The 24549-nt window shown below is 40.4% G+C and overlaps 1 protein-coding gene across 1 annotated transcript; it reads right to left on the bottom strand.

Moving 5' to 3' along the window:
- EBAG9 (estrogen receptor binding site associated, antigen, 9) lies at positions 812-20148 on the bottom strand. Its single transcript, XM_021387354.1, has 7 exons — positions 20008-20148; positions 13615-13712; positions 9030-9108; positions 8737-8895; positions 6662-6769; positions 5619-5710; positions 812-1373 (listed from the first exon to the last, which is right to left on the bottom strand). Exons 2-7 carry the CDS (start codon positions 13695-13697, stop codon positions 1253-1255), a joined length of 642 nt encoding a protein of 213 aa, XP_021243029.1. The 5' UTR covers positions 13698-13712; positions 20008-20148; the 3' UTR covers positions 812-1252.

Raw genomic sequence — 24549 nt, 5'->3', positions numbered from 1 at the left:
ATCCATACAACTGCATCATGAATTCAGAGATAACAGCACCCCCTCAGCAGAAGATGGAGAAGTTATTCACTGAAACGGAGCCAAATGTAAGAACCAAAAGGACTCCCATCCCTTTCTCCTTCCCCCATGCCTTCCCTTCCAGCAGGCGTTAAGTTCTCTTATTCATTAACGTATTTACCTTGTACTCCTTTCCCAGAGGAATTCCAGTGCAAATGCAAGAAGTGTTTACCTGCATCTACAACTGAAGCCTACCACTACATAAATGGAATCTGAGAAGTGTTGCTAACAGAACTGAGAACTTCCACACTAGCTTTGTTAACATGAAGACTTCTTTCCCCAATTACACTGCGTATGCAATGAGCATGAAGTGTCTTTTTTTTTTTTTTTTTTTTCTTTTTTTTTTTTTTTTTTACTAACTGTAGGAAGTAAAGCAGTGTGCTACAAATGCAAATTTACCAACACCAAGGAAGAACTGAATCACTCCCCTATGCTCACATCAGCCTTTGTAACAGATGAGCAGAATGCACTACTGTTGTGCAGCGATGCTGCTGCCTGGAGCCACCGCAGTGCTGTAAATAGGCGTGGCAGCACAGGAAGCTGCAAGTGACAAAGAGATGGGAAATCCAATTAAGGGCTCATCTGTAACCCATCCTCTACCAAAGCACACACTACTAGGAGTACACTTAAGGCCATCCATAACGAGTCATTTTCTTCTGCACAGGTCAGTATGACCTCTAATGGGAAATTCTGAGGTGTTTATAAATACTTTTATCTAAAAAAAAAAAAAAAAAGGAAAAAGCAGACACTCGTATCAGGTAGGAAGCAAAGGGTTCTTTAAAACTGTTTAATTACATGTTTCAGGTAAGCACAGACAATACAGTAGGTTCCCCACCACTGAATATTTACATTCTTTTCCCTAGGCTTGAGCTGTTCATTAAGAGTGTCTCTCAATCACTTTTGCTCAATCATGTTTGCTGCAAAGAAGGGTACTGGAACAGAATTATCGTAGGAAATTTCATTCCATCAAGGCATGATTGTGTGTGTGTGTGTGTGTGTGTGTGTGTGTTTTGATTCCCTTGAAGAACTACCTATTAGTAGTTCAAGATATTTGGGGAGAATTCTGGCTTCCAAGATGACTTGAAGAATGCACTGAAACCAAGCAGCGTGTTGGAGTCCTGGAAATACTTAAATTAATACCAATATGCTTGTTGTAGAGGTGGAATCCTCTTCTTCCACCGATGCCTGGTTACTGTTAGGAGAGTTTTACACCAATTTTGTTCTGTTCCTTTTTCATTAACCTTTGGGCCTCTTTCTCCATTTTCTTCCGTTGTTGTTCTGCTGCTCTTTTTTCCCTTTCTGCTAACTTCTGTTGTCTGCAATTAAGAGAAAAAATGAACTGCTAAAGAAAAGGAGTCCAATTTTCAGCATAGTCAATAAATACATTATTATAACTAATAAAGAACAGAGCCTCAGTCAACCGTAGTTAGTCTCAGAAGAGTTAGTATTTCATCACGCTCAAGTTCTTTTCTCAGGATAATCTACTCTTGGACAGTAATATTTCTTCAAAATATTTTACAATCTAGAAGCGACTAAATTCTCAAAGATTAAGTGAATTAGTGCAAGTATCGGACTAGAACTAATTAGAAAGATCTGTCTAGTAGTAAAATTACCCATTTTTTCAAATTCAGAGCAACACGATTCAACTCAGAACATGGAGTTTGTGCCCCGCCTTTTCGCCAGCAGAAGCACCTGTAGCCATCCTTTTTATACACAACTGCTACAGACGTCTTCCTTGTGATCAGATGAGGTAACTTAATATTCCCTTTCACACGCTCTGGATTTGTGTTGTGCTCTATTGTTCAGTACAAATATAAACAGCCTTTAAGGAAGTAGAAAATAATAAGAAAGTCTTCAGTTGCATACCTTTTTACAGCAGTGATAAGAAATAATGCTAAACAGCAAACATCACTAGCTGCCAGTTCAGAGAATCTGAAAAAAATCTCCAATTTCTACTTCCCTTCCAAGAGTCAGGAACAGAAGAAGGAAATAAGAAGTGAACAACCTGCCTCTACCCTCCGCAGCTAAAACACATCACCGAGTGGCACACAGTCAACATTCCGCTTATTAAGAGACAAAAAACGGCCAGGCTACTTGCAGTGTGACTTTGCAATCAAAAAAAGGAAGAATAAAAGCACCATTAATTTGGAAAGGGCAAATTTAATAAATATTCACTAAGAATAAGGAGTAGCTCATCAAAAGAGGATAAAGAAGTCTAACTGATAGTGGAGTAAGGAGTTTACTTTCAATAAATTAATCTGTTAGCTGTGCACATCCACTCAACTGTCCAACAATTTAAAACGGTCCTCCACTGAGATAACCTGCTTTGGTAGATTTTCAGTTATGGACAAACTGAGCACACAGAACTTCAAAATATTTGAGCAACAAAGAGAGATATATTATTGTCATGGTTTTATGATTTTTGGTTATTGGTATTCCACATCATAACATCATGTAGTGCGCTGGGAGTTAAACCTGCCCGTAAACCGTTGACAATTATACATACGTATGTATATACACACATATATACGTACATATATACATATTATTTTTGTGTTTGACAGTGGTAGCAGGAGAGGGACTGCTATTAAATTAACGGCCAAAAGTTCTCCCGCCCTCTAATTAACTGCTCTGCTGCCACGGAAGAACAAAGCTAGTAATTTACACCAAAATCTACACCTCCCAGTCAGAAGGGAAGAATCACGTAGATACAGTGAAGTCCCAGAGAGCCACATGAGGTGCTAAGCAAGTTTTCTATGCATTTGCTATTGTGAAGTAAGGAAAATCACAGCCAATCATGTTTCTTCCCCCACCACCAGGAACTGCAGAATGCAGAACACCACACAGATTCCTGGAAGACCTCTTCCATGCCCTCTACTGGCTGAGTAATTTGACTAGGCTTCAATTAAGTCCAAATGTGTAGAGACCTGCTCTTCTGTTTGAGGTGGTATAGTCACTAAAAATAAATACATGCAGCCTACCACAAAGTGATTATCTTTCCACTGCTCTGTCACTTGGTCATTATTCACTGATCTCTATTCCAAACTTCCTACTTGTTTTCAACATGAAGTCACTACCTCCCAGGCTCATTTCTCAAAGAGCCTACGACAAACTACAGCTATAACTGACTCACTCATTCCTGGTTCCAAAGGGAGGATTTCAGCAAGGTTTGGTGTCCCTGTTCATTGCAGAGGGGTTGGACTAGATGGCTTTTAAGGGTCCCTTCCAACTCTATGGCTTCTACGATTCTAAGGTTTGGACAGAATTATGCATGCCATATAAACCAGAAAAATATTCATTACTTATGTCAATCTTGTTTTGCAGTGCCAACACCCATCCCGAGAAAGTAAACCTCTCTCATTGGTTAGCCGAACACCAACTGTAACCAGAACAGTAGCAGGCATTCTTATTCCCTTACGTTCTTCATTTACTGTATACATTCTGAGTAACTAAGAATAATTTCATACAGTTTGCTCTTTTCCTTCAACACAATTTTCAAAGCACAAAAACTATTCTCACACACTGGACATTTTATACCTAATCTACTTATTAAATCAAGGAGCACTTTTGTTGACCATTCCCACTGGAAAGAAAAAAGTTTCACTGGTATTAGAAAGTCTAAAGATATGTATGGGTATCTACAATTTGCAGAAGTAACCAAGTTTTAACTAACCTCCATTAACTGTAAAGAAAAATGAAAATTCAGCTTTGCATTCACCATGCTGACTAACCACTGTCTGAAATGTTTCAGTGCAACCAGCCCAAAACCTGCTGGGCAGTGGGGAAGAATCAACAAACTACAGGAACTTCTCAGGTTCCATAGCTTGCTCCTCAGCACACTTTGGCTTCCTGGAAGCACTTGGCTTACTACATACACTTATTCCAACCATTACGCCTGTGTATTTAGAATGCCATAGGTACAGTCTTCCCTGCTATTAACAGGCCACAGCCCATTTTTGCATGGTTGTGCAGCGCTCCACTGCTATACAAAAATGATTCCAGTCTAAGACACTTCTGCATACTGAGCACCAACAGGTACCCAGATGGAGCTAGCTAATGGAAACCCTCCTGTCCTCCCTCCACACACACAGTCCCATACTCGTTCCATCCTCAGGAAGCACTGCTGGAGTCAGCATTAGTGCTCTGGAGGATCAGGGACACTGTTCACCAACTAGCAGTCTGAAATCTTCAGATCATTTTGTAGATCAAGATTCAGTCTCTTAGCATTAAGAATAGACTCCAGATCGCTTCCTTACTACAGTCTGTTGAAAAACAGAGCCAGGTCTGTCGTGTACTAAAGATATGTGTTAAACATTGGATGTTAATTACACCACAGATGTCTACTGAAAGAGAGACTATAAACCCAGAAGGTATTTCCTACCAATCCTGCTAAAAATCAGCCAGCATTTTCCTCAATTAAAGAAAAACACTAACTCAATGTGTTGTGAATAAAACAAAGGTTTTGCTTCACACAGCTGGTATAACTCACACAGTCATCAGCTGTATTGAGGTGGCCATTCACTACTGGCCAAGAGATACGTAAGACAGACAGTTACAGTTCTAAGCGTGCTCCGATTACTTGAAATATTTGGACACGTACACTTTCCTGATAAAGCAAGTAAAGTTCAATACTTTTTAGTGGGGCAGAGTGGGAAGTCTGAAAGTTAGCAACTTGAGCTGAAGCCTTTCAACAGTAAAAATATATCAGGCTGAAATCTTTAGAACAGCTTCTACCAAATAAGATGAGAAATTTTAAAAACAGATTTGGGGGAAAATTCCACTGCTATTCCCACATAAGTGGTCCCTCTCCTTAAGTATTCTAGAGCATGAACCTGACTATTGGCAAACAATATGCCTTTGACCATTCCATGAAAATCGATTACACAGACAATTTAACACTCCAGATATAAACTGACATATGCACATACTAGATTATTAGTAGTAGATAAATTCTGTAAGACAAGTCTGTGCTTGGGAAACCTTAACTACTTGTTTTTATAATCTTAAAAACAGATCTTAAATGGAATGTGGCAAGATTTCAGTAAAATACAATGTAGACTCTGCAGACAGCAAACGTTTCATTTCCCAGTTCAAGAAAGCAGGATTTTTTTATTGTCTTTCATTTACTCTGTCTGGTGCATCATAGCCTCAATGGACTGCACTTTTGAAATTAAAGATCTTACTGAGCCTGTTGACGTTCCTGACTGGAAAAGGCACTGCTGTAAGAAGAAAAAACAACCCAAAAAACATCATCCAGATATCACACAACTTTCACTATTATATTGCTATATATTAAAGCTTGAAATAAAACAGGATAACAGAAGTCACTGCCAATTCAAATCATTGTGTGCAATTAGCTTAAATTCAATCTGTATCTTGTTACCATTTGTACTCCTTCAACTTCTCAAAAGGGAAAAGCAAACAGAAAAATAAAACAGATAAGGTATTCACACTAGTTTTGTGAGACACAGAGAATTAGAAAGGCACTACAACAAACAAACCCGTACTTGATTCTTCAACATAAAAACAAGTTTATGTGGTTCTACATGATTTTCAGTTACCTAAGAACTTCCTCTGCCTGCCAGGCAGCATCTTCCTCTTCTTCCCAGGCATTAGTATTTTCTTGCCAAGTATCCAAGTCTCCCAGTTCAGGCTGAAACAAAACAAGAAAAGCTCTAACAACATGGAGAACAAATAGAAAAAAACACTTTTTTTTTTTTTTTAAACCTTGATGCTTCAGACTTCTAGAAATATTTGAAATATCTTAGATTATCACCTATGTGTTATTCCCCATTCTAATACTACTTTTTTTTTTGCCTTTATATTGTCAGCATAAATTTTTAGATTGTGTTGCTGGTGAACAAAGGAAAGATGGAAGTACTAGAGTGCATTTTTAGGAAGGAGAAGACAAGTTGAGCACACGGCATTAAAAATTTCTGGAAGCTGCACAGACTAACCAACATGTATAGCCATGTTTGTCCATTATCCTCTGAGCGGTACTTTTATTCAATAGAGTCCTTTCCGGAATTGTTTTCATTATGACAGTCCAAGAAAGCATTATGACCATTCTGTACTGCTTTCTGCCTGGAACCTTTCGTCCAATATGTTAAACAAAACACTGTTAAAGAAGGCAGAGGAAAGCAAGCGTCTCCCTCTTAGATGTCATTTGTCAAGGAGTAGAGACTTTCCAAAGACAAACTACAGAAGGAGAAGCAGAAGGTTAAAAATGGGTACAAGATTATAAAGCTAAGATAACCCAGAGGCTTTCTAGAAAAAAAATCCTACTCTTTTGCTAGGAACTTGCTGTGTAAAGTCTAAAAAAATGTATAGTCCAATGGTTTAGAAGACCTGCCAGTAAACAGGCACAGCTTCCTACTTTTTAACCATTGGTCTCTTAAGCTTCGCAACAGAGAAAGTTAGTTAGAATTAGATCAACCATTTCATTACTTTGAAACAAATACTCAATTTAAAAAGAGTTTATTTTATTCCACAACTATTCCTTTTGCTCCCCACAATGCAGACTATTCTTTGACAGACTGCTCCTTCTCCTAAGGAACGGTCGTTTACCTGTCAAATAACAGATTAATATTTTGAGTGCACTTACAGACTGGTGAATAAAAGGAATATCTTGTGTAGCTGCTAATCTGCTAGAGAATCCTGTGTTTCCTTCTGGAACTCCAAAAGTTAAAGGCTCTCGTTTTTTAATAACTATCTGGAGAACAACAACAAAAAAGAAAAAAAAAAAAAGAAATAGGTCAAAGATTCCCTGGTGACCATGTAGGTTTGTGCTTACGAAGGCACAGCTATACAACACTGCACTGTCTCAAGTCTGCTCACGTTCTGGAAGCTGCACAGCTGAATCAACCTGGAAGCAGGAGAAGCAAAATGCAAAAGACACAAGAACTCTCTCCTCTGCCCCACTAGTTGTTTCTTAAGCCGTGAAAACAGACTGTATTAAAACACAAAAAGGGCACAAAGTAAGATCCAATTGCCACATCTCATCAGTATTCATGAGCTACTAATTACATTAGATACTCCTTGGAGAAACCCCCCTTCCATTAGTCAAAGTAAGATACTACGCTTGGGAGTAGCGCTCCCTGAACAACTATACTGTTTTAGAACACAACCTATCTCAGGTTCACCAACAGCACTTATTTGCAGACAACCTAAGCTTCAATAGTCAATATGCAACTTGCTATCCTATCAACTGGTAAAGCTCTGTACTAATTCTGCAGAAAAATGAGCCCTAATGCTCCTCCTGAACGATACGTTAACATGGTAGCTAAGATCATGTTTCCCTTATCTGTCTTGACCTCAAGACATGTACTTACTCACTTGTTTTATTTATTCTACTTTAACTCTCTGCTGCTTCCAGAAGACATAGGTCCCCAATTTCTTTTACTGTACAAACACTAATACCAGTGTGAACAAGCACACAGGACGAGAGCATATCATTTTGCAATGGCAGATGCAGTTATCTGACAGAAATTCCATTTCCAGACATTATAAATATGAGAAGCAGCACAAATACATTTCATCTCAGATCCTGGGGTTCGTATCGAGCCCTGACATTGTGGCATTGTAAATATAAATTCATATTTAAGAGTGATAATCAGGCCAATTAACAGGAATGGTCTTTATAGCGTGCCTGAAGTCAACCCTAGAGACACGCTTAAACTAAGTTCAGTGTACAGTATTCTAAAACCACAGACTCTTGAGTTTTATTCTGTACCAGAAGCTCAATCCATTAGGAGAAAAATGTCACGAGACAAAGGAGACAAAGGAGTCCAACTCCGCCCTCTCAGAGTTAGGGAGATCAAAGTCCTCAGAAGACTAGAGTCTTCAAGCACAGAATTTTGCAGATCCTGAATATACAGAGGATCGATCCAAGTATCATCTCCAGTTCATAGAAGCTCAGGAAAATCAAGGTCGGAAGGGACCTAGGAGGTCTCCAGTCCAATATCCTGCTCAAAGCATCGCCAGCTCTGGTTTATGCAGCTGAGTTATAAAAAACCTCCAGAGAAGGAGGCTGCACAACCACTCTTGGCAGCTTGTTCTGGTGCAGAAAGTTTTTCAATCAACTCAAAGACCTGTAGGTATCTAACTAGAAGATTTCAACACAGAAACAAAACAAAAAAGTTCATAGTGTGGATGCTACTGTGGAGATACCCTTCTGTCCTGCTTCCATAACAAAAATCTGATCTTTGGAGAGCAAACTATTTTGAAATATCAGCTCTCTAATACCATTTGCCTCAATAACTGGTAAAACAAACAAGCAGGGGTTTCTGAAACAGCAGAGTTACTATGTAAAACATTAGTATGAGCAGGACACAGAATGCCTCTTTCAAAATAACTGAAAGCTATGAGCACAAGTAGCTTAGTGCAGTGGTTCTATTTTCAGAACTAAAAGTGAGTTGAGGGTTTTCACCTTTATACTTCCTTTAACACTCAGACTATGAAGTTCATCATAAATTTCCAAAAACATTAAAATGAAAGATGTAAACACAAACGAGAATCACATTTGAGTCAGAGTCAGCATTTTAACTGGATGGGTTAGATTAGTATCCTTATTCCAACACGGCGGCACAATGTTGCCTGAAGCACTGTATATAAGTTGCCAATTTACTTATAGCCTGTCTTAAAGCCCTCAGTAAGTACAATTGAAAGCTCTATACCTACTTTTTGAGTTTTTCTTATAGTTGGTGTCATATCTTTAAAATAATCAGGTTCCATTTGTTCCAAAGCATTTTGCTGAGCTGCCACATTACCATTGCCACCTTCAATCTTCACACTGGTAGGTGCATCTTCATCCCATGAAGACCAGTCTTCTACTTCTGGCTGTAGAAGTAAACAGTAAAAGTTAATATTATTTACAAGTATAACTTGCCTTACTGTATCTTGCTAAGACAATAGGATTGGTATAACAGACAATCACTTAAAGTGATTAAGTCACCTACCACTGAAGCCATTACCTGTTTGGGAACAGATGAATAATCCACTGTTGTTGGCAAAGTTATTTGGTCTCCACTTAACTTTCGCCCTCTTCCAGACCTGAAAGAAAAATGTAGGATTCCTCCAAGCTCTGAAAACATGAGCACTAAGTTTAAAAAAAAAAAAAAAAAAAAAAAGGAAGTCTGAGAACAGCACTATTGCAGTCATGGCTAAAACATTAAGTGCTTAAACTACCTCAGTATTAACTGCTAGTAAGAGACTGCTAAACAAAGGAATTTCATTACTAAACTAAAGCTGAGTTCACAAGAATTTCGAAGTGTAATATACTGTTCATGTTTCTTTTAAGAGTTGCTTCTCCTTTGTTTTCATGACTGTTTGAAAAGGGACAAATTAAATCAGTTATTTGCACACAGCTGGTTATAATTTTTAGATTGTCAGTGCTTAAGAGGCAAACACTACAGATCTAGATTAGCTCAAAGGTATCCACTGGAAGCTGAGAAATACTTCTACTGACCTGACAGGGGAACTTATTAATGTTTATAAATATCTTAAGTGTGGGAGTCAAAGGGACATGGCCAACTTCTTTTCAGCAGTCTGTGGGGACAGGACAAGGGGAAATGGCCATAAACTGGAGCATTGGAAGTTCCACACCAATATGCAAAGGAACTTCTTCACCGAGAGGGTGTCGGAGCACTGGAACAGGCTGCCCAGGAAGGTTGTGGAGTCTCCTTCTCTGGAGATATTCAAGACCCACCTGGATGCCTACCTGTGCAGCCTGCTGTAGGGAGCCTGCTCTGCAGGGAGGTTGGACTTCATTTCTAGAGGTCCTTTCCAACCCCTACAATTCTGTGACTCTGTGAGGTGTTAAGCTGTGTTTAACAAACTGCTTGCTGAGTTGCTTCATTTAAAGCCCGTCTAAAGCACTTTTTCCTTTAGAATCCGAACAGAGGTAGCACAATATTATACAAGTCAACAGCTTCTGTTCAATACACGCTTCTATTTACTTAAAGAACGTTCTTTCACTGAAAGAGTTTTTCAGAAATTGTATCAAATAATTTTAATTGAAGATAAATGCTAATGCACTGCTAATAAACGATGTAGATATTTACATCATGACAACACTCAAAGATCACAGTAACACCTAAAATATTCTTAGCTGACATTTGCTACATTTTAAAACCTTATAACACAAGGGAATGAAATTCAGACTGACACTCATGTTATCCCCTGGAAGCGTAAACTCCTACAACAAGATGATCATGGAAGAGTGAAGATGTGATTATTGCTACTTCCGCAAGGAAGCTAGCATCTGGAGATCATATCCATAGTTTTTACCATCATAGAACATTCCACCATCATCTCAGAAGAGATGAATTGTGGTAATTGCTCTACTGTATACTGGTTAGATTAGCATTTTTCCTACTTTAGGCCCAACAGGAATCTTCCACAGGAAAGACCAGAAGCTATTATCAAATTTTCACTTGATATAATTAACTCTAGCCTATTTAGGAACTACATAGGTTAGGAGTAAAGGGAGGCTGAAACACTAAGGTTTCCTCAAGAGGAATCCAGCATAATTTTATCTACCAAAGTTCCTGAAAATCTGTATAGCAATACAATGGAAACAAAGAGCACAATAACACTGTTCCATTAGAGCAAATTCTCAGCTACAAAACACTATTTTTTCAGCACAGTCACCACCGTTAGCTCAGCTTTTTCATCAACAGTGAACAAGACCCTGCAAGCCACACTCATAAAGATCTGTACCAGTGGAGGTGACCCACTGCCACTGCTGCCACTGCTGAAATGCACCACCCGCCACCTCACTGTGCTCACATCCACTCTTTGGTCTCCATAAACGTTCAGTTAAGTGTCAAAGAATGTCAGTGGGTGCCATTTTTTCTGCATGGAGAAATTCAATTCCACACCTTTGCTTCATAGGTTCTTCAGTGTCAGACACCATTTGTCAGACTGCCCCTCTGCTGCCATCTGTCACACAGCAACAACATGCAACGGGATTCTGGTGGGAAGGTTCAGCATCTACTGCCATACCACCAACATCCCCCCCCAACCCCGTCGTGGGCAAACATAATAAAATAAGAGGCATTACTTTCAGAGCAGTTTCAGAGCAGCGTTATTTCCATAATTGCTTCAGGTCTTTAAGACTGAAGCATACAGACATCGAGCAGTCTTAAAAGTCTCTACTATGTTAAGAAATCAAAACAAATGTAGAACAGAAAAAGCTACGACCAACTATATGACAACCAAGACAGAGTACTATCTAAATTCTGTACTATGTAGTATACACACAGATTCAATCCTTGAGCAGGTTCCTAATAAAAATATTACTTTGACAACCAAATTTAAATGTCATTTCCAGATTATATCCTTGGGAAAAATGATGCATTCATACAAAGGGTAATCTACTACAGCAGTGTCAACAACAACATATTTTTCCTTCGGCCTCTTTGCCTTTATATATGCAAACATATGAGATCTGTTTTAATCTTTTCCAATAATTGCATGAACTCAACATCAAATTCTCTAACAGACCAAAGGAAAAACAAAAACCCCTCAAACACATCAGGAACTTCTGATTCTTAGGCTGACTTGATTCTGTTGATGTCTCCATAGGAAAGCCAAGTCTGGAAACATCCTCCTCTAAACTTGTACAACATGCTTGTGTTTAGTACTCTTCTAAGCCAGCACTTCAGCTGACACAACTCCCTATTGAAAAGCTGGAAAAGGTTGGTTGGAAAAGACCTCCAAGACCATCCAGTCCAACTGTCCACCTACCAAATGATGCAGAAGTCAACCTAAGGACTCCAACTCATGGTTTATAACACCAATCTAGCCAAAACGATAATAATGACAAGGGTGAAGGAGGGAAGAAGCAACTTCTGTTGTACAACTTACGAAAGAGTATGCTACATACAGTAGCACTGAAGAAGGCTATATATCTCCATTCTCCCTTCTAGGAAGGGCACACCATGCTCATAGGAACAGCTGCCTCCCAACCAACATTAGACAGATACTGATTAGTGCTCTGAAGGTCAAATATCTCATCATTTCTTGGCTTTGATTACTCTTACTACTCAGCAGCATCCAGATTTGTCAGCAGGATGAAAATAACTTGAGATTTTAAACAGAACGAAATTTCATCTTATTTTTTATTTATACCTATTATTTGCTAGAAATAGAGGATTAAAGCAGGTTGTTGTTCATTAAAACAAATCTAAAAAGTTGCCAAGCACTATGTGCAGGCTTGATGCTGACTAGAAAGATGAAGAATCTCTGCAAGCATTTGCTAAAATTAATAATTAATCTAAACTATGCAATCCAAATAGGTGCTAGCTCATATCCATCTAATTAAATTGCACATTTCATTCAATCTCATTCGCTGGTTATCAGGCATACTCATAAGCAGGGGTGCATTACAAGAAAACAGGATTTATCAAACTATGCTCCACAGCTGACATTAAAATGGAAAAATATCTGTGGTTAATGGACTGAACCAACTTGATCCTCCTCCTTACGCCAACATTTTAAATTTTTCATTCTTTCAACTAATTGTTATTAAGAGTTCTATTTCTCATTCCCAATCACTTCTTCATCTGCTCATTTCAATTATTACAATCATTCAGAAATGAGAAAGCACTGTCATTAGATCTACTAAAGAATTATCTGCTTATAAACAACTGATGCTTTCAGTTAACGTCCATGTACTGTAGAAGCTCAGTGTTTTTACTTCTTTAAGAACTTGTAGAGCCAGTACTCTTAATTTACTTTGGAATTCAAATCACAAAACTAAAGCTAACATCTATTAAGTTGTATGCCACATTAAAATCCATCTTTCTAGAACTTCAACAGAGCTGGAATGAATTTATCAAATCAGTTGAAAGCTTCCTCTCGAACCCTATATAACCATAAATCTTGATTTTTTTTAATGCTTCTAGACACTACACTGCTGTATTCATGAGTTTACAACTCAAAAGAACACTAAGTGGTTTTGCTTACTGCTGTAAGGCATAAGGCATTTTCACTAAGAAAATGGAGGGAAAAAGAGTTCTCTTGAACTTTAAACACTGTCCTCCAAACACCTGAATGAATCTTTAACAGGCAGAAGAACCCAAAAGTCTCGATCAACTGTTTCTTGTCAAAGCAGGATGAGAATCAGTTACATTTATAATGAAAGCTCACTGACTGATGACTGAGTCAATGCTGCCATTAACTGAACTCTTAAAAACAAAATACCACTTGCCAAATACTTTTTGATAGTTGGAGGACAATTTTTATTCATTTGATACAGAATAGCATAAAAAGGCAATTTTTAAGCCCTGTCATAACTGCTCAGAAAACATTCATCAATTGGGCTAATATAACACAAAATAAACTGACTCACAACTGCGACTCACTCCTTAGTTCCAAAGGAATATACAGATTAAAGAATGAATTTGACTTGTTTTTTATGTCTGAATTGTTTCACAATTAGTAGCAAAATCAGAATTAGGAAAAGAGGTGTGTGTGCGTGCATGGAGGAGAACGAAAGAAGACAAAGAATCTGTAATTAATACAGAAAAAGTAACCAAATTAAGACACGTTTACCTGCATATTAACTTTTTAATAAAAGAAAGCACAGCTGCCAGGCAAGTACAGATTTTAAAGAGCCGAAACTGTGTTATGGCCATGGTGAGAAACCCTTCCTGCAAAAGAAAAAAAAGTTAGATGCAGCGCATTATACATCTTTACATAGCCCTTAAAGCCCATTTCCTTAGTTGCTCATAAACAGGGAGCATTCTGTGAAGTTATATTAATGCCAGATAAGGGAAAAGGTATCTGGAACAGAGATTCTGTATCCTACCTGGACATTTCAATTATATAAATAATACAAGCATATAATGTACACAGCCTTTGAAGAAACTGCAGGTGATGATAGGTAAAGATACAACTGAAGATATTTTGAAGGGGAAGTGCTTGCTATCAGTGCAGTGACTGTATAGCTGATGTACTTCAGACACTAACAAAGCAAGGAGAAAAGAATTATGACGAGTAAAAAGTTCAAACTTCCTTAACCAAGTCTTGCCAATGTAAATAAAAGATGAATATATAATCAACACTGAGTGAAAACCCAGAACTGGCAGCTTGAAATTATTTTAACTGAAAATGCGTGATAAGACCAAACACTCTATTTTAGCAACCAGCGTCATTGAAAAATCATCAGAAGCAAAAGATTCTGTTCATCTCACGTGCACTACAGCACAAGTTAATCCCCTAGATACATCAGTGATCCTGTGCCAAACCAGATCATGCTAGCAAACCCAGACAAGCAAAACTGATCTTCGGCTGGAACCACTTACGCTGACCACTATTTTTAAGTGTCAATTTGACAATCTAGATAATTTAAACTCATCATATTGCATTTATTTCAACAGATCCCTGCAAGTAGGTGCAGACCATGTTGGAATAATATGCAAGGATCCCTCAAATAATATTCAAGGATCTCCCCCTTCTCTCTTCTAAAAGCAAACATTTCAGAATAAGAAAGAAGAGATTAGGCTTCACAAATAGCTTGTAATTATATACAGCTACACTTGTAACAACATTTTCTCTTGCAAGTTTAACATACCTCCCAGTGAGAAGAGAAGGCAGCCCTGTGACATTTTCCTCAGGCCATGAGTATTCCATGGAAGGACAGCTTGTTTTCAAATACGCTATGTCATTTAAATCACTTTTATTATTCCAGGCTTTATGTTAGGAAGAGTCAGGAAGGTGGATCATTAGGTAGGCTGCTCCAATACTGCCCTGAGAATTTTATTAAAAAGTACCTAATGGGATTTGTGAGCTTCACAGGGCTTAGATTTACTTTGTTGGTGCTCATTTGCTAGGTATCTTAACTAGCACTAAACACTGTAGTAATACGGTACTAGAAATATTATTTCACATACAGCTCAGAAAAGGAACTACTGCTACTGAAAAATTATTCAGGATTGCCACTAAACAAATGGGCACTTTTACTGTAGAACAGAAGGCTTAAGCGTCTAAGTAACCACCAAATTACAGACCACACTACTAAGCACTAGCTCAGGAAAAAGTTCACTGCTGACAAGAATCAGTCATCATAAATCAATGCATTTTTCCCAGAGCATTTCTATTCATGAATGAACAGACTTCCAATATCCCTCACATGTCTGTTCGGCAGGATTCCGCTGCTGTCTTCAATCCCCATTACACTCACATGACCCCTCTCTCCACTTCCCTATGTGCTGTGTAAAAAAATTCAGTTATGCTGAATGAGCAGGAGAGAGACGCAGCCACGTGCTGCCTTCGTGTTTGAGCTGCATTTTACTTCAACTATGGCAGCACCAAGCCCTTCAAGAGAGAAAGTACCACTTGCCTTCCTCTTCTCTAAATTCTAATTGTAGCTTTCTCAATTAACTTAAACCCCAGAAGGCCGGAAGTTGTAAGATTTCCAGTTTTGGCAACAAGAAGGAGTAACTAGACACAGTACTATCATTCAACTTTAAAAAGCGCTTTTATCAACACATCTAGCTTTTATGTGGCTAATTAAGATATGAAGTGGTACATATGCATTAATTACAGCTATATGCTCTCTTCAAATACCTGAAAGGCGACTGCAGTGAGAGTGGGGTTGGTCTCTTGTCACTGGTGACAGGACAAGGGGAAACGGCCTCAAGTTGCTCCAGGGGAGGTTTCGGTTGGATATCAGGAAAAAATCTTCTTTACAGGAAGGGTTGTGAAGCACTGGAACAGGCTCCCCAGGGAGGTGGTTGAGTCACCATCCCTGAATGTGTTTAAAATCTGTTTGGATGTGGTGCTCAGGAACATGATTTAGTGGTGGGTTGTTAGGGTAGTATGGTTAGGTTGTGGTTGGACTTGATGATCTTGAAGGTCTTTTCCAATCTGAGCAATCCTATGATTCTATGCTAAAAGCTATGTGAAAACAATCTTAAACCAACCACTTGGTTACAGATTAGTACAAGCTGAGCATTACACCCGGGCATCTAAAACAGCACTTAAAGCATTTGCATTATTCTAAGGACAGCACTATCTGAAATAAAAAGGGCAATCATTTCATATTCTGACACAATTGGACAAACACAAAGGTACAAGGAACCTTTGTATTTTCTGAGCTTGGTGCAAACTGAATACATCTGATACAATTACACTAGACTTGTTAAGTAAAACAACAGAGTTCATTCTCTTTCTGTTGTCAGTCTTCTTCCAGCACTGGAAAGATACAAAGCCACGTACAGCACAGAGAAATAACACAGACTGGCAGCGCTCCAGCAAGAATCCTGGAACATTTCTTAACAGATGGAGGCAGAGGTAAAACACTGGACTAGAATTCAGAAAATCTGACTGAGTTGTCAGCCTAACACAGCTTTGTGCATTTCACACCTCACGCTTCAGCTTCCCATTGGTAAAATGCTTTCCACCTCCCATTACTGAGATTGCTTCTGATGTATAACATTTATTAGACTTACTGTTAACTGAACTTTTAAGCGCCAATAAAATAGATATTAATAATTAAATCACGAATCCTAATTAACATTAGCAGTCGGTGCAACAGTTTTGTAGAAGTTCCCAAATTTAGCTGGAGTTTGACTCACATAGCTCATACTGCCTTCTACTGGTAAAAAGAGCAATTGCTGACACGGAAGGCATGCACAGAAAAGATTAAAGCATGGTAGCAAGATGTTAAACACATTAGAGACAAGTGAGAAGCACAGGGCAACTAATCCCTGAAAACATTTTATGGATAAATAAAACTAATATAGTGAAGGGAGGGAAAGCCTGGAAATTTACTCAACTGAAACACTTCTATGTCACTTATTGCTTTCAGCACTGGCAGCATTAGAGGTTCTGGAAACCCAGCCCTCCCTGACAGCAGCCAGCAGGCCGCCTGCGGCACAGCATGCAGAGCCCAGCCATTAGGCAACCAAAGTGCAATAAACAAGTTTCTCATCAGCCATCACCGTACAACAAGTACCTTGCTGCCTGCAGTTGCACTTCCTCTTTTATAGCTAATTATGTACACACAAAAACTACTTAAACCAGGCATGTCCAACCCGCAGGCTGTGGGCTGCATGCGGCCTGGCACCACTCCCCCTGTGGCCGCCCCCTGCCCGCGCCATCATGGCGGCGGCTCTTCCTGCCATCAGCCCGGCCCTCAGCACCAACAGAACATCGGTGTGCCAGGAACCCACCTGGGCTGGAACCAGGACACGGGGCACAGCACTAACTCCAGTGATGGCAAATAAGCTTAGGGATTTTGACACATTGGCTAAGCACAGTCCTGTGAACAGCAAAAAACATGAAGCGGAGCCTTCTGCTTTGAAGGAGTTTCAGAACAGGTTTCAAGATTGCCAAAAAATCCATTGATTGGATGGGCACCTATCCTCCTCTCCTCTGCTCCCCCCGTGTTCTACTTGTAATGCTGACTGGTTTCTGCTGTGTCTAATTCTTCAGCTAGCTTTATCGTCAGAATGGGATTTCTGCCCTCAATTACCACTGCTTTGTGAGTTGATTGCACTTTCTTTCACATCAGCTCATCCATGACTCTGGAGTGAAGACATCTTGGAAACAGCAGCATTTACTTGCACTAAATACGGATAATTAAATAACCAAGGGAAAGAGTCTAAATTAAATTAAAAATAACTTGACTGAAACTGAACATTTCCTCCACCAACTGCATAACTTCATGAGTAACCACAAAAAGGCTTCACCTCCCTTAAGCAAAACACGACCATTTCCTCATACAAAAGACTAACATGCCCTTGAGTGCTCACAGGTGTCAGCACCAGAACCACAAGAGCATCACTGAACCAGAACGTTTTCACTAGAACAAACAACTGGTAAAAATCAAGTAAGCACGATACGATTAGTGCAAAGTTTCAGTGGCAAGGATAGTAGCTCTTAAAGTTCATGTTGTATAAAACCTTAAACAAGCAGTGTCACCACATCAGCCCAAAGATGACCAAGTAGGTTTACAGGGAGATGGAATCTCAAGATTAGTAGATAGAGCTAAAGAAATAAAGAAATTATTTTCAAGCACAAAGGCCTCCTCCAAACTGTGTACACTACAAGATGCAGTGTATTTTTAAAAAGGCATTCACTCAGATACTGAAAGCCACAACCAGCATCTGCATTTCAGAGAGTAACCATGATCCTGTAACCCAATGAAGATGTTCTGCTCCTCTCTTCCATGCCAATTTGCCTTTTTTTTTTTTTTATTGCTTTATACAGAAACATACTATTGGGAACACTGAGGCAGGAGGGCAAATAATGACTTTACCATTCATCCTGATAAATGGATTGATTACATGGCAACGGGACTGAATCTTGTGGCCATGCTATTATGTCAATAGAGAGAGGAGTAGAATTCAAAGGAAAAAACAGGAAATATCTCCTCTATCTGTCTACATGTGGTTAGGGGGCTGTCCCTAAGAAACTGCAGTTTTAACATCAGTGTTCTATCCTCCAGTACAAGCACACCGAACATTAAATTACAAGGAAGCTAGGAGAGAAAACTAATATGCCTATGATTAATAGGAGTGAGACAATCATCCAAGGTGTTCAAACCCAAGAAGATACTTCAAGACTACCAGGAGCTACAGAAGATGCCAAAATTGAAGTTTGTATCTCTAATTAAAGACAGAAAATCAGAGTGTGTCAGCAATTCCTAAATTATTCCTAGGCACTGTTTATAAAGTGGAGCTTAAACTTTTCTTTTTCAGACACATGACTCCTAGAGCAATAAAACCTCTATAGTAACACCACCACATTTCAACCCTTCCTCTCCAAGAAACCAAGCACAGTTTCAATCTTATTAATGTCAACTCTTGAAGCTTTCTGCTCCTTTTTTTTGAGGCAACATTAACTAAACCAGAAAACATATGTCTGCTGACTAGGCACAGTCAAATTCATTATCTATATACGCTACTGTCCTCTAAAAAACCAGCATGCAGAACACAAAAATGGAAGCTGTGCAATCCCATGGCACTACACCATAGCTGTTCAGACTTTAAGTCTTTGACATAATGCACTACTTCGTGTAAAACCCCTTCACAGCACTACAGTTCTCAGACCAGAGTTCAAGAGACCCCAGAACTACTCCAGCTTTCATTGGTCACCCTAGACTTCAATTACCTACATCTACATTGAAAGCCAAAATCAATAAATTAATACACTCTTGTTGTTACTTCCACAATATCATCTTGTGACATCTGTTGTCACAGCACGCACTAGCTGTTTACAACCAAGATAAACTATAGGACAAGACGGCTTGAAGAAATCTCCACACAGTTCACTGGTATTTCCAAAGTATCCAGAACAAGCATAAAGCACTAGCCATGTTGTTTCTCATCACACACTCAACTGTGGCATCACAAATTCATGACCAGAAGTGTCCCCCCATCCCAGAGATCAAACCAGGGCTGAGCTTTTCCTGGGATCAGCAGAGAAAACAGATGGGAGTCATTCACTTTTGTGTGTCCTTCAGAGTTTTGTAGCCCTTTAAAGTCATACTGCACAACTTTCACATTTATTGTTACATGAGTTGTCAGCCAGCAGGAATAAAGGAAAACTTCAACATAGGCAACTCCATGCACTTCAGTCCATACGAAAAAAAAAAAAAAATTAAACCTCGCAGCTCTGACAGAACGTTTCCCTTCTTTTTCAGCGGACTGCCAAACCTCCCACTGTCCCTCATGTTTGTCCCGGCCTCAAGCGCGCCCAGCGCCGTCCCGGCCCCGCCAAGCAGGCACACAGGCGGCCGCGGGCCCCGCGTTCCCGAGCCCTCCTGGACGAGGCCCGGGCGGCAGCACCGCCCCGGAGCCGGGACGCTGGGGCGCTGAACGGCGTTATTCAGGAAAGACCGAGAGGGCCGGCCCCACGGCGGTAAGGCGCCCAGGCCGGGCCCTCCCGCACCGAGGCGGAAGCGAGCACTCAGCGGCCAAGGAAGCTCTCCCCGCTCACCTGCCCCGGCAGGGAGGGCTCTCCGGGAGGCGCGGAGTGCCAGGGGCCGAGGCGGCCACTCCCGCTGCCTCCGGCCGCCCCTCATTCAAAGCTCGGCACGCAGCGCCGCACCGCCGCCTCCCGCGCCGCCATGTCGGCCTCCTGTCACCCGGGCGACGAGGCCGCCCCTTCCGGCCGCGCCGCTTCCCCTCGCCCCGCCAACCAGCGCCGCCCGGCTCCCTCCGCAGAGCGGGGGGGTTGACGTGGCCGCTCGGCAGCGGCCCCGCGGGGAAAGGCGGCGAGCTGCTTCGTGGCACAGCTCCGCCAGCCGCCCATCTGCCCTGCTCCTTGTGCCGCGGCGGCTGCTCGGCCCCTGTCGCTTCTGTTGCTCCAGGGAACTGTGATAAATAAGTGCGGGGTTTCGTTCATTTAGTTCATTTCGCGTTGGAATGAGAGGAGAATGTATCAAAATTGTCCCCCCTCCATTCTTGCAATTTTTTTAATTCCATGAACTGCAAAAGCATTCTTCGGGATGGGGAAGATTCAAAGTTAAGAAGTACTGTTACGAATCACTGAAGCATGGTTTGCATGACATTGCAGAAACATCACTCGATCAAAAAAAAAACAAAAACCGTGGGCTGGTTGTTGTTGAATGTGGTAAGATTTAGTTGCCATCTAATCAGATCACAGCTGCTATACAGTTCTTGTGAAAACTCAGGCACTAAATAACAGCATCTTTAAAAGCCAGAAAAGCATGGAAATTTATCAGGAAACGCTGAAGCAGAGTGTACTTGTTAAAGGAAGCATTGCAGCTCTTCAAATCTTTGGGTCATTTGGTAAATCAGCTCAGTTCTTCATTCTGCTGAATGTCTTCCCTACTTTCCTGCTTGCTAATACCTGTAAGGTTTCAAAACACAGAATCATAGAATCACTGAAGTTGAAAAAGGCTTCTAAGATCATCTTGTCCAAGTGTCAATCCATCACTACCATGCCCACTAATCCGTGTCCCTAAGTGCCACATCTCCTTGTTTCTTGAACACCTCCAGGGACGGTGACTTCACCACCCCCCTGAGCAGCCTGTTCCAGTACCTCACCATTCTGTCTAAGAAGAAATGTTTCCAAATATCCAGTCTGAACCTCCCCTGGTGCAATTTAAGGCCATTCCCTCTCATCCTATCACTGCTACCTGGGAAGAGAGGCTGACATCCACCTCACTACAACCTCCGTTCAGGTCCTTACAGAGATTGATAAGATCTCCCCTGAGCCTCGTCCAGACTAAACAATCCCAGTTCCCTCATCCACTCTTAACACTTGTGCTCCAGAACCTTCACCAGCTTTGTTGCCCATTGTTCACACCCATCTGCAGGTTTTCCTTTACATGGAGTAGATTAAGACTAGGCCAAAGAAGAATGACACAGTATCCAAGTGTATCATGGGGGACTGGGGAGATAGAGGATTCAGTGCCTGCTGCAATCTATCTTAAACCATTCTGTAAAATGATAAAGTTATTTTCAGTCACATCCTTCACCATTAAATGTTCTTATATTCAGAGAGGAACAGTTTCAACAGAACTTGACAATAGGTAGGAAGCTGGTGGAGGCCCAAGTGAGGCTGGTCAGGACCATCAGTGCCCTCAGGGGCCTGTCACGCTTGTGCGTGCAGTACCTGCATTCAATAAAAGATACTCAATACATGCAATACTGTTTTTATATTAAGCACCTTTTCAAAACAGTCTATTCAGCAAAGACTTACATCTTTCAGAATAGCTTTCTGTATGAAGAAGTAGAAATTGGAAAGTAATCATAACTTGCATTTACACATAAAAGCAAAACCACCATCTCAGGATGCTGTGAGAGATCAGGTTACAAGGACAGCCAACAACATTTCCTTAGAGAATCTGTTCAGTTTTCGAGCATTACAGTTTACACACTCAATAGGGAATAAGCCACACCAAGAATGAAGCATTTTAAAATATGCATGTGAACACCCACACTTAATATCAGACTGCCAGAATGTCTCATCCACACTATCTTCTTAAATGCACTAATGGAAAAAATTCCATAAATTGGCATTAATTTTTGTTGACTGGTCCATTAATGAAGAATAACTGTCTTTGTAAAAATATAATTATGCAACTTCAAATTAAAGAAAAATATAAACATAACTTCATTTCCAGAATAAATATTTTCAGGGATTAATACTTCTCTGTTAAAAAATGTCATTAACCTTAGCTCTAAGTTTTTAACTAAGAGAATTCCTTCGGTTCCTTTCATTTTCCCAAAGAGATCTTGACTGTTACATATTTCATTGCCACAGCAAATGTAGTACTACTGCAGTAAACATAAAGTTTGGAAAGAAATTTATTGAAATTAATGTTTTTCTTTAATTTTGTAGATATTAGGGATATGCCTTCCTGATACATTCATATTTACATTCAGTAGTTTCATTCTGTCTACAAAAGGGATAATTTCTTTTTCAATATTAATTCTGTTTCATGTGATATATATGCTTAATTTACTTGTGTGCCCTCTCTCCATTCATTTATTAAAGTAATGAATTGCTATCTTTTTTATCTCAGTGTAGCTTTCCTCTGTTACAGACCTGCTGAATTGTTCAGTTGCTCAAGTTTTACATTTGTCAAAGAGATTTTACCCTCAACAAGTCTTCATTCTAGTGAAAGCACAGTTTTTACAATCATAGAATCGTGGAATCATAGAATGGCCTGGGTTGAAAAGGACCTCTAGTCTCAACCCCCCTGCTGAGTGCAGGGTCACCAACCACTAGACCAGGCTGCCCAGAGCCACGTCCAGCCTGGCCTTGAACACCTCCAGGGACGGGGCATCCACAACCTCCCTGGGCAACCTGTTCCAGTGCGTCACCACCCTCTGTGTGGAAAACTTCCTCCTAATATCTAACCTACATCTCCCCTGTCTCAGTTTAAAACCATTCCCCCTTGTCCTATCGCTATCCACCCTCGTAAACAATCATTCTCCCTCCTGTTTATACGCTCCCTTCAAGTATTGGAAGGGCACAATGAGGTCTCCCGGGAGACTTCTCTTCTCCAAACTAAACAAGCCCAGTTCCCTCAACCTTTCTTCATAGGAGAGGTGCTCCAACCCTCTGATCATCTTGGTGGCCCTCCTCTGAACTCGTTCCAAGAGCTCTGCGTCTTTCTTGTGCTGAAGCCCCCAGGCCTGGACGCAGTACTCCAGATGGGGCCTCACAAGAGCCAAGTAGAGGGGGACCACCACCTCCCTCTCCCTGCTGGCCACTCCTCTTTTAATGCAGCCCAGAACACAGTTGGCCTTCCGGGCTGCCAGCGCACACTGCTGGCTCATGCCCAGCTTCTCGTCCACCAGGACCCCCAAGTCCCTCTCCGCAGGGCAACTCTTGAGGAGTTCTTCCCTCAGTTTGTATAAATACCTTTATTTATTTTATAATATCAAGCAGAAAATCAAAGATTTTTACTATTAAATTCAGAAGTAAATTTCTATATGGCTGCTATAAATTCTGATTTTACTCTTTGAAAATTCATCAGTAACTGTCTTGAAACTCTAAACGAGAGGAGGCAGTTCCATCATTACATATATTTTCCACTCCTTTGTGCTATTCTTGAGCATATATTTTTCATAACATCTAAGGGGTTCAAAGAGTTTGCCTAGGTTAATGCAAATGTGTACACTAGTGTCTGTGAAAATTTGTCCCCTTTCCAATGTACGTAAGCAAGTAATCATGAAAGCTTCTTTTCTTTCAGAAGTCTTCCAGGCTGTGCTCTTCACTGCCTGTGCCAGCATGCTTTAAATTCCTTCCCTCATGTGCATTAAGGCTGGATAGCAGAAATTACTGTTTTGGCAAGAGTCTGTGTTGGGAAAATTCAACAAACTTTTAACAAGTATGTGTTATATATAAAATCATAGTCAAAACTATGAAAAGGCAAAGTTTTGTTTGGAAACAGTGGCCAGGAGAGGGCAAGGAGTTGGAATGGCTGTCCAAATCTTCCTGCGATCGGAGAGCTCAGAGCAGGCAGAAGCTTGGTTTTTCTGCTGAACTGGACAGTTTTAATTGCCCCCCCTGAGAATTATCCAGGGTTTTGATTCCTCCTGGCATCTCTCTTCTGGGCACTGATCTTCAAACTGGAGCCTGGCCAGCCAACAGGACCTTTCTGCATGCAGAAGCCCCATCTTTAAGGAATATGCTCCTCAGGCTGAAAAAGGTTGGTTGACTTATTCAGCACTGTAAAAAATTTAAAGAATAAGGAATGCACGTCTTTAGCCTGATGCTTAAAAATTTGCTGGAAAAAAAAAGACCCTGAGTTCTTCTGCCTGTTGATGACATCAGCTCCTCCCTTCTTAGGGTGATTTTTTATTTACTGATGATGGTTTGGTGTACAGAATCAATGCTGGGAGTAGGTACCAGAACTCAGTTTTCTCTGTCCCTGTTAGCTAAGTGAGCTTATCAGTGGGCTGCACAGACAGGCAGACTTCCTCTTGCTCTCTCAATTACTTTTTTCATAGAAGCACAGATGCTCATGATTATTGGAATTCTGCTTCTCCCATGAGTCTC

The sequence above is a fragment of the Numida meleagris genome, chromosome 2 (assembly GCF_002078875.1).
Source record: "Numida meleagris isolate 19003 breed g44 Domestic line chromosome 2, NumMel1.0, whole genome shotgun sequence".
NCBI classification, from domain to species: domain Eukaryota; kingdom Metazoa; phylum Chordata; class Aves; order Galliformes; family Numididae; genus Numida; species Numida meleagris.
The sequence above is the reverse complement of the archived record's forward strand: the minus strand, read 5'-3'. Positions and strand labels throughout refer to the sequence as shown.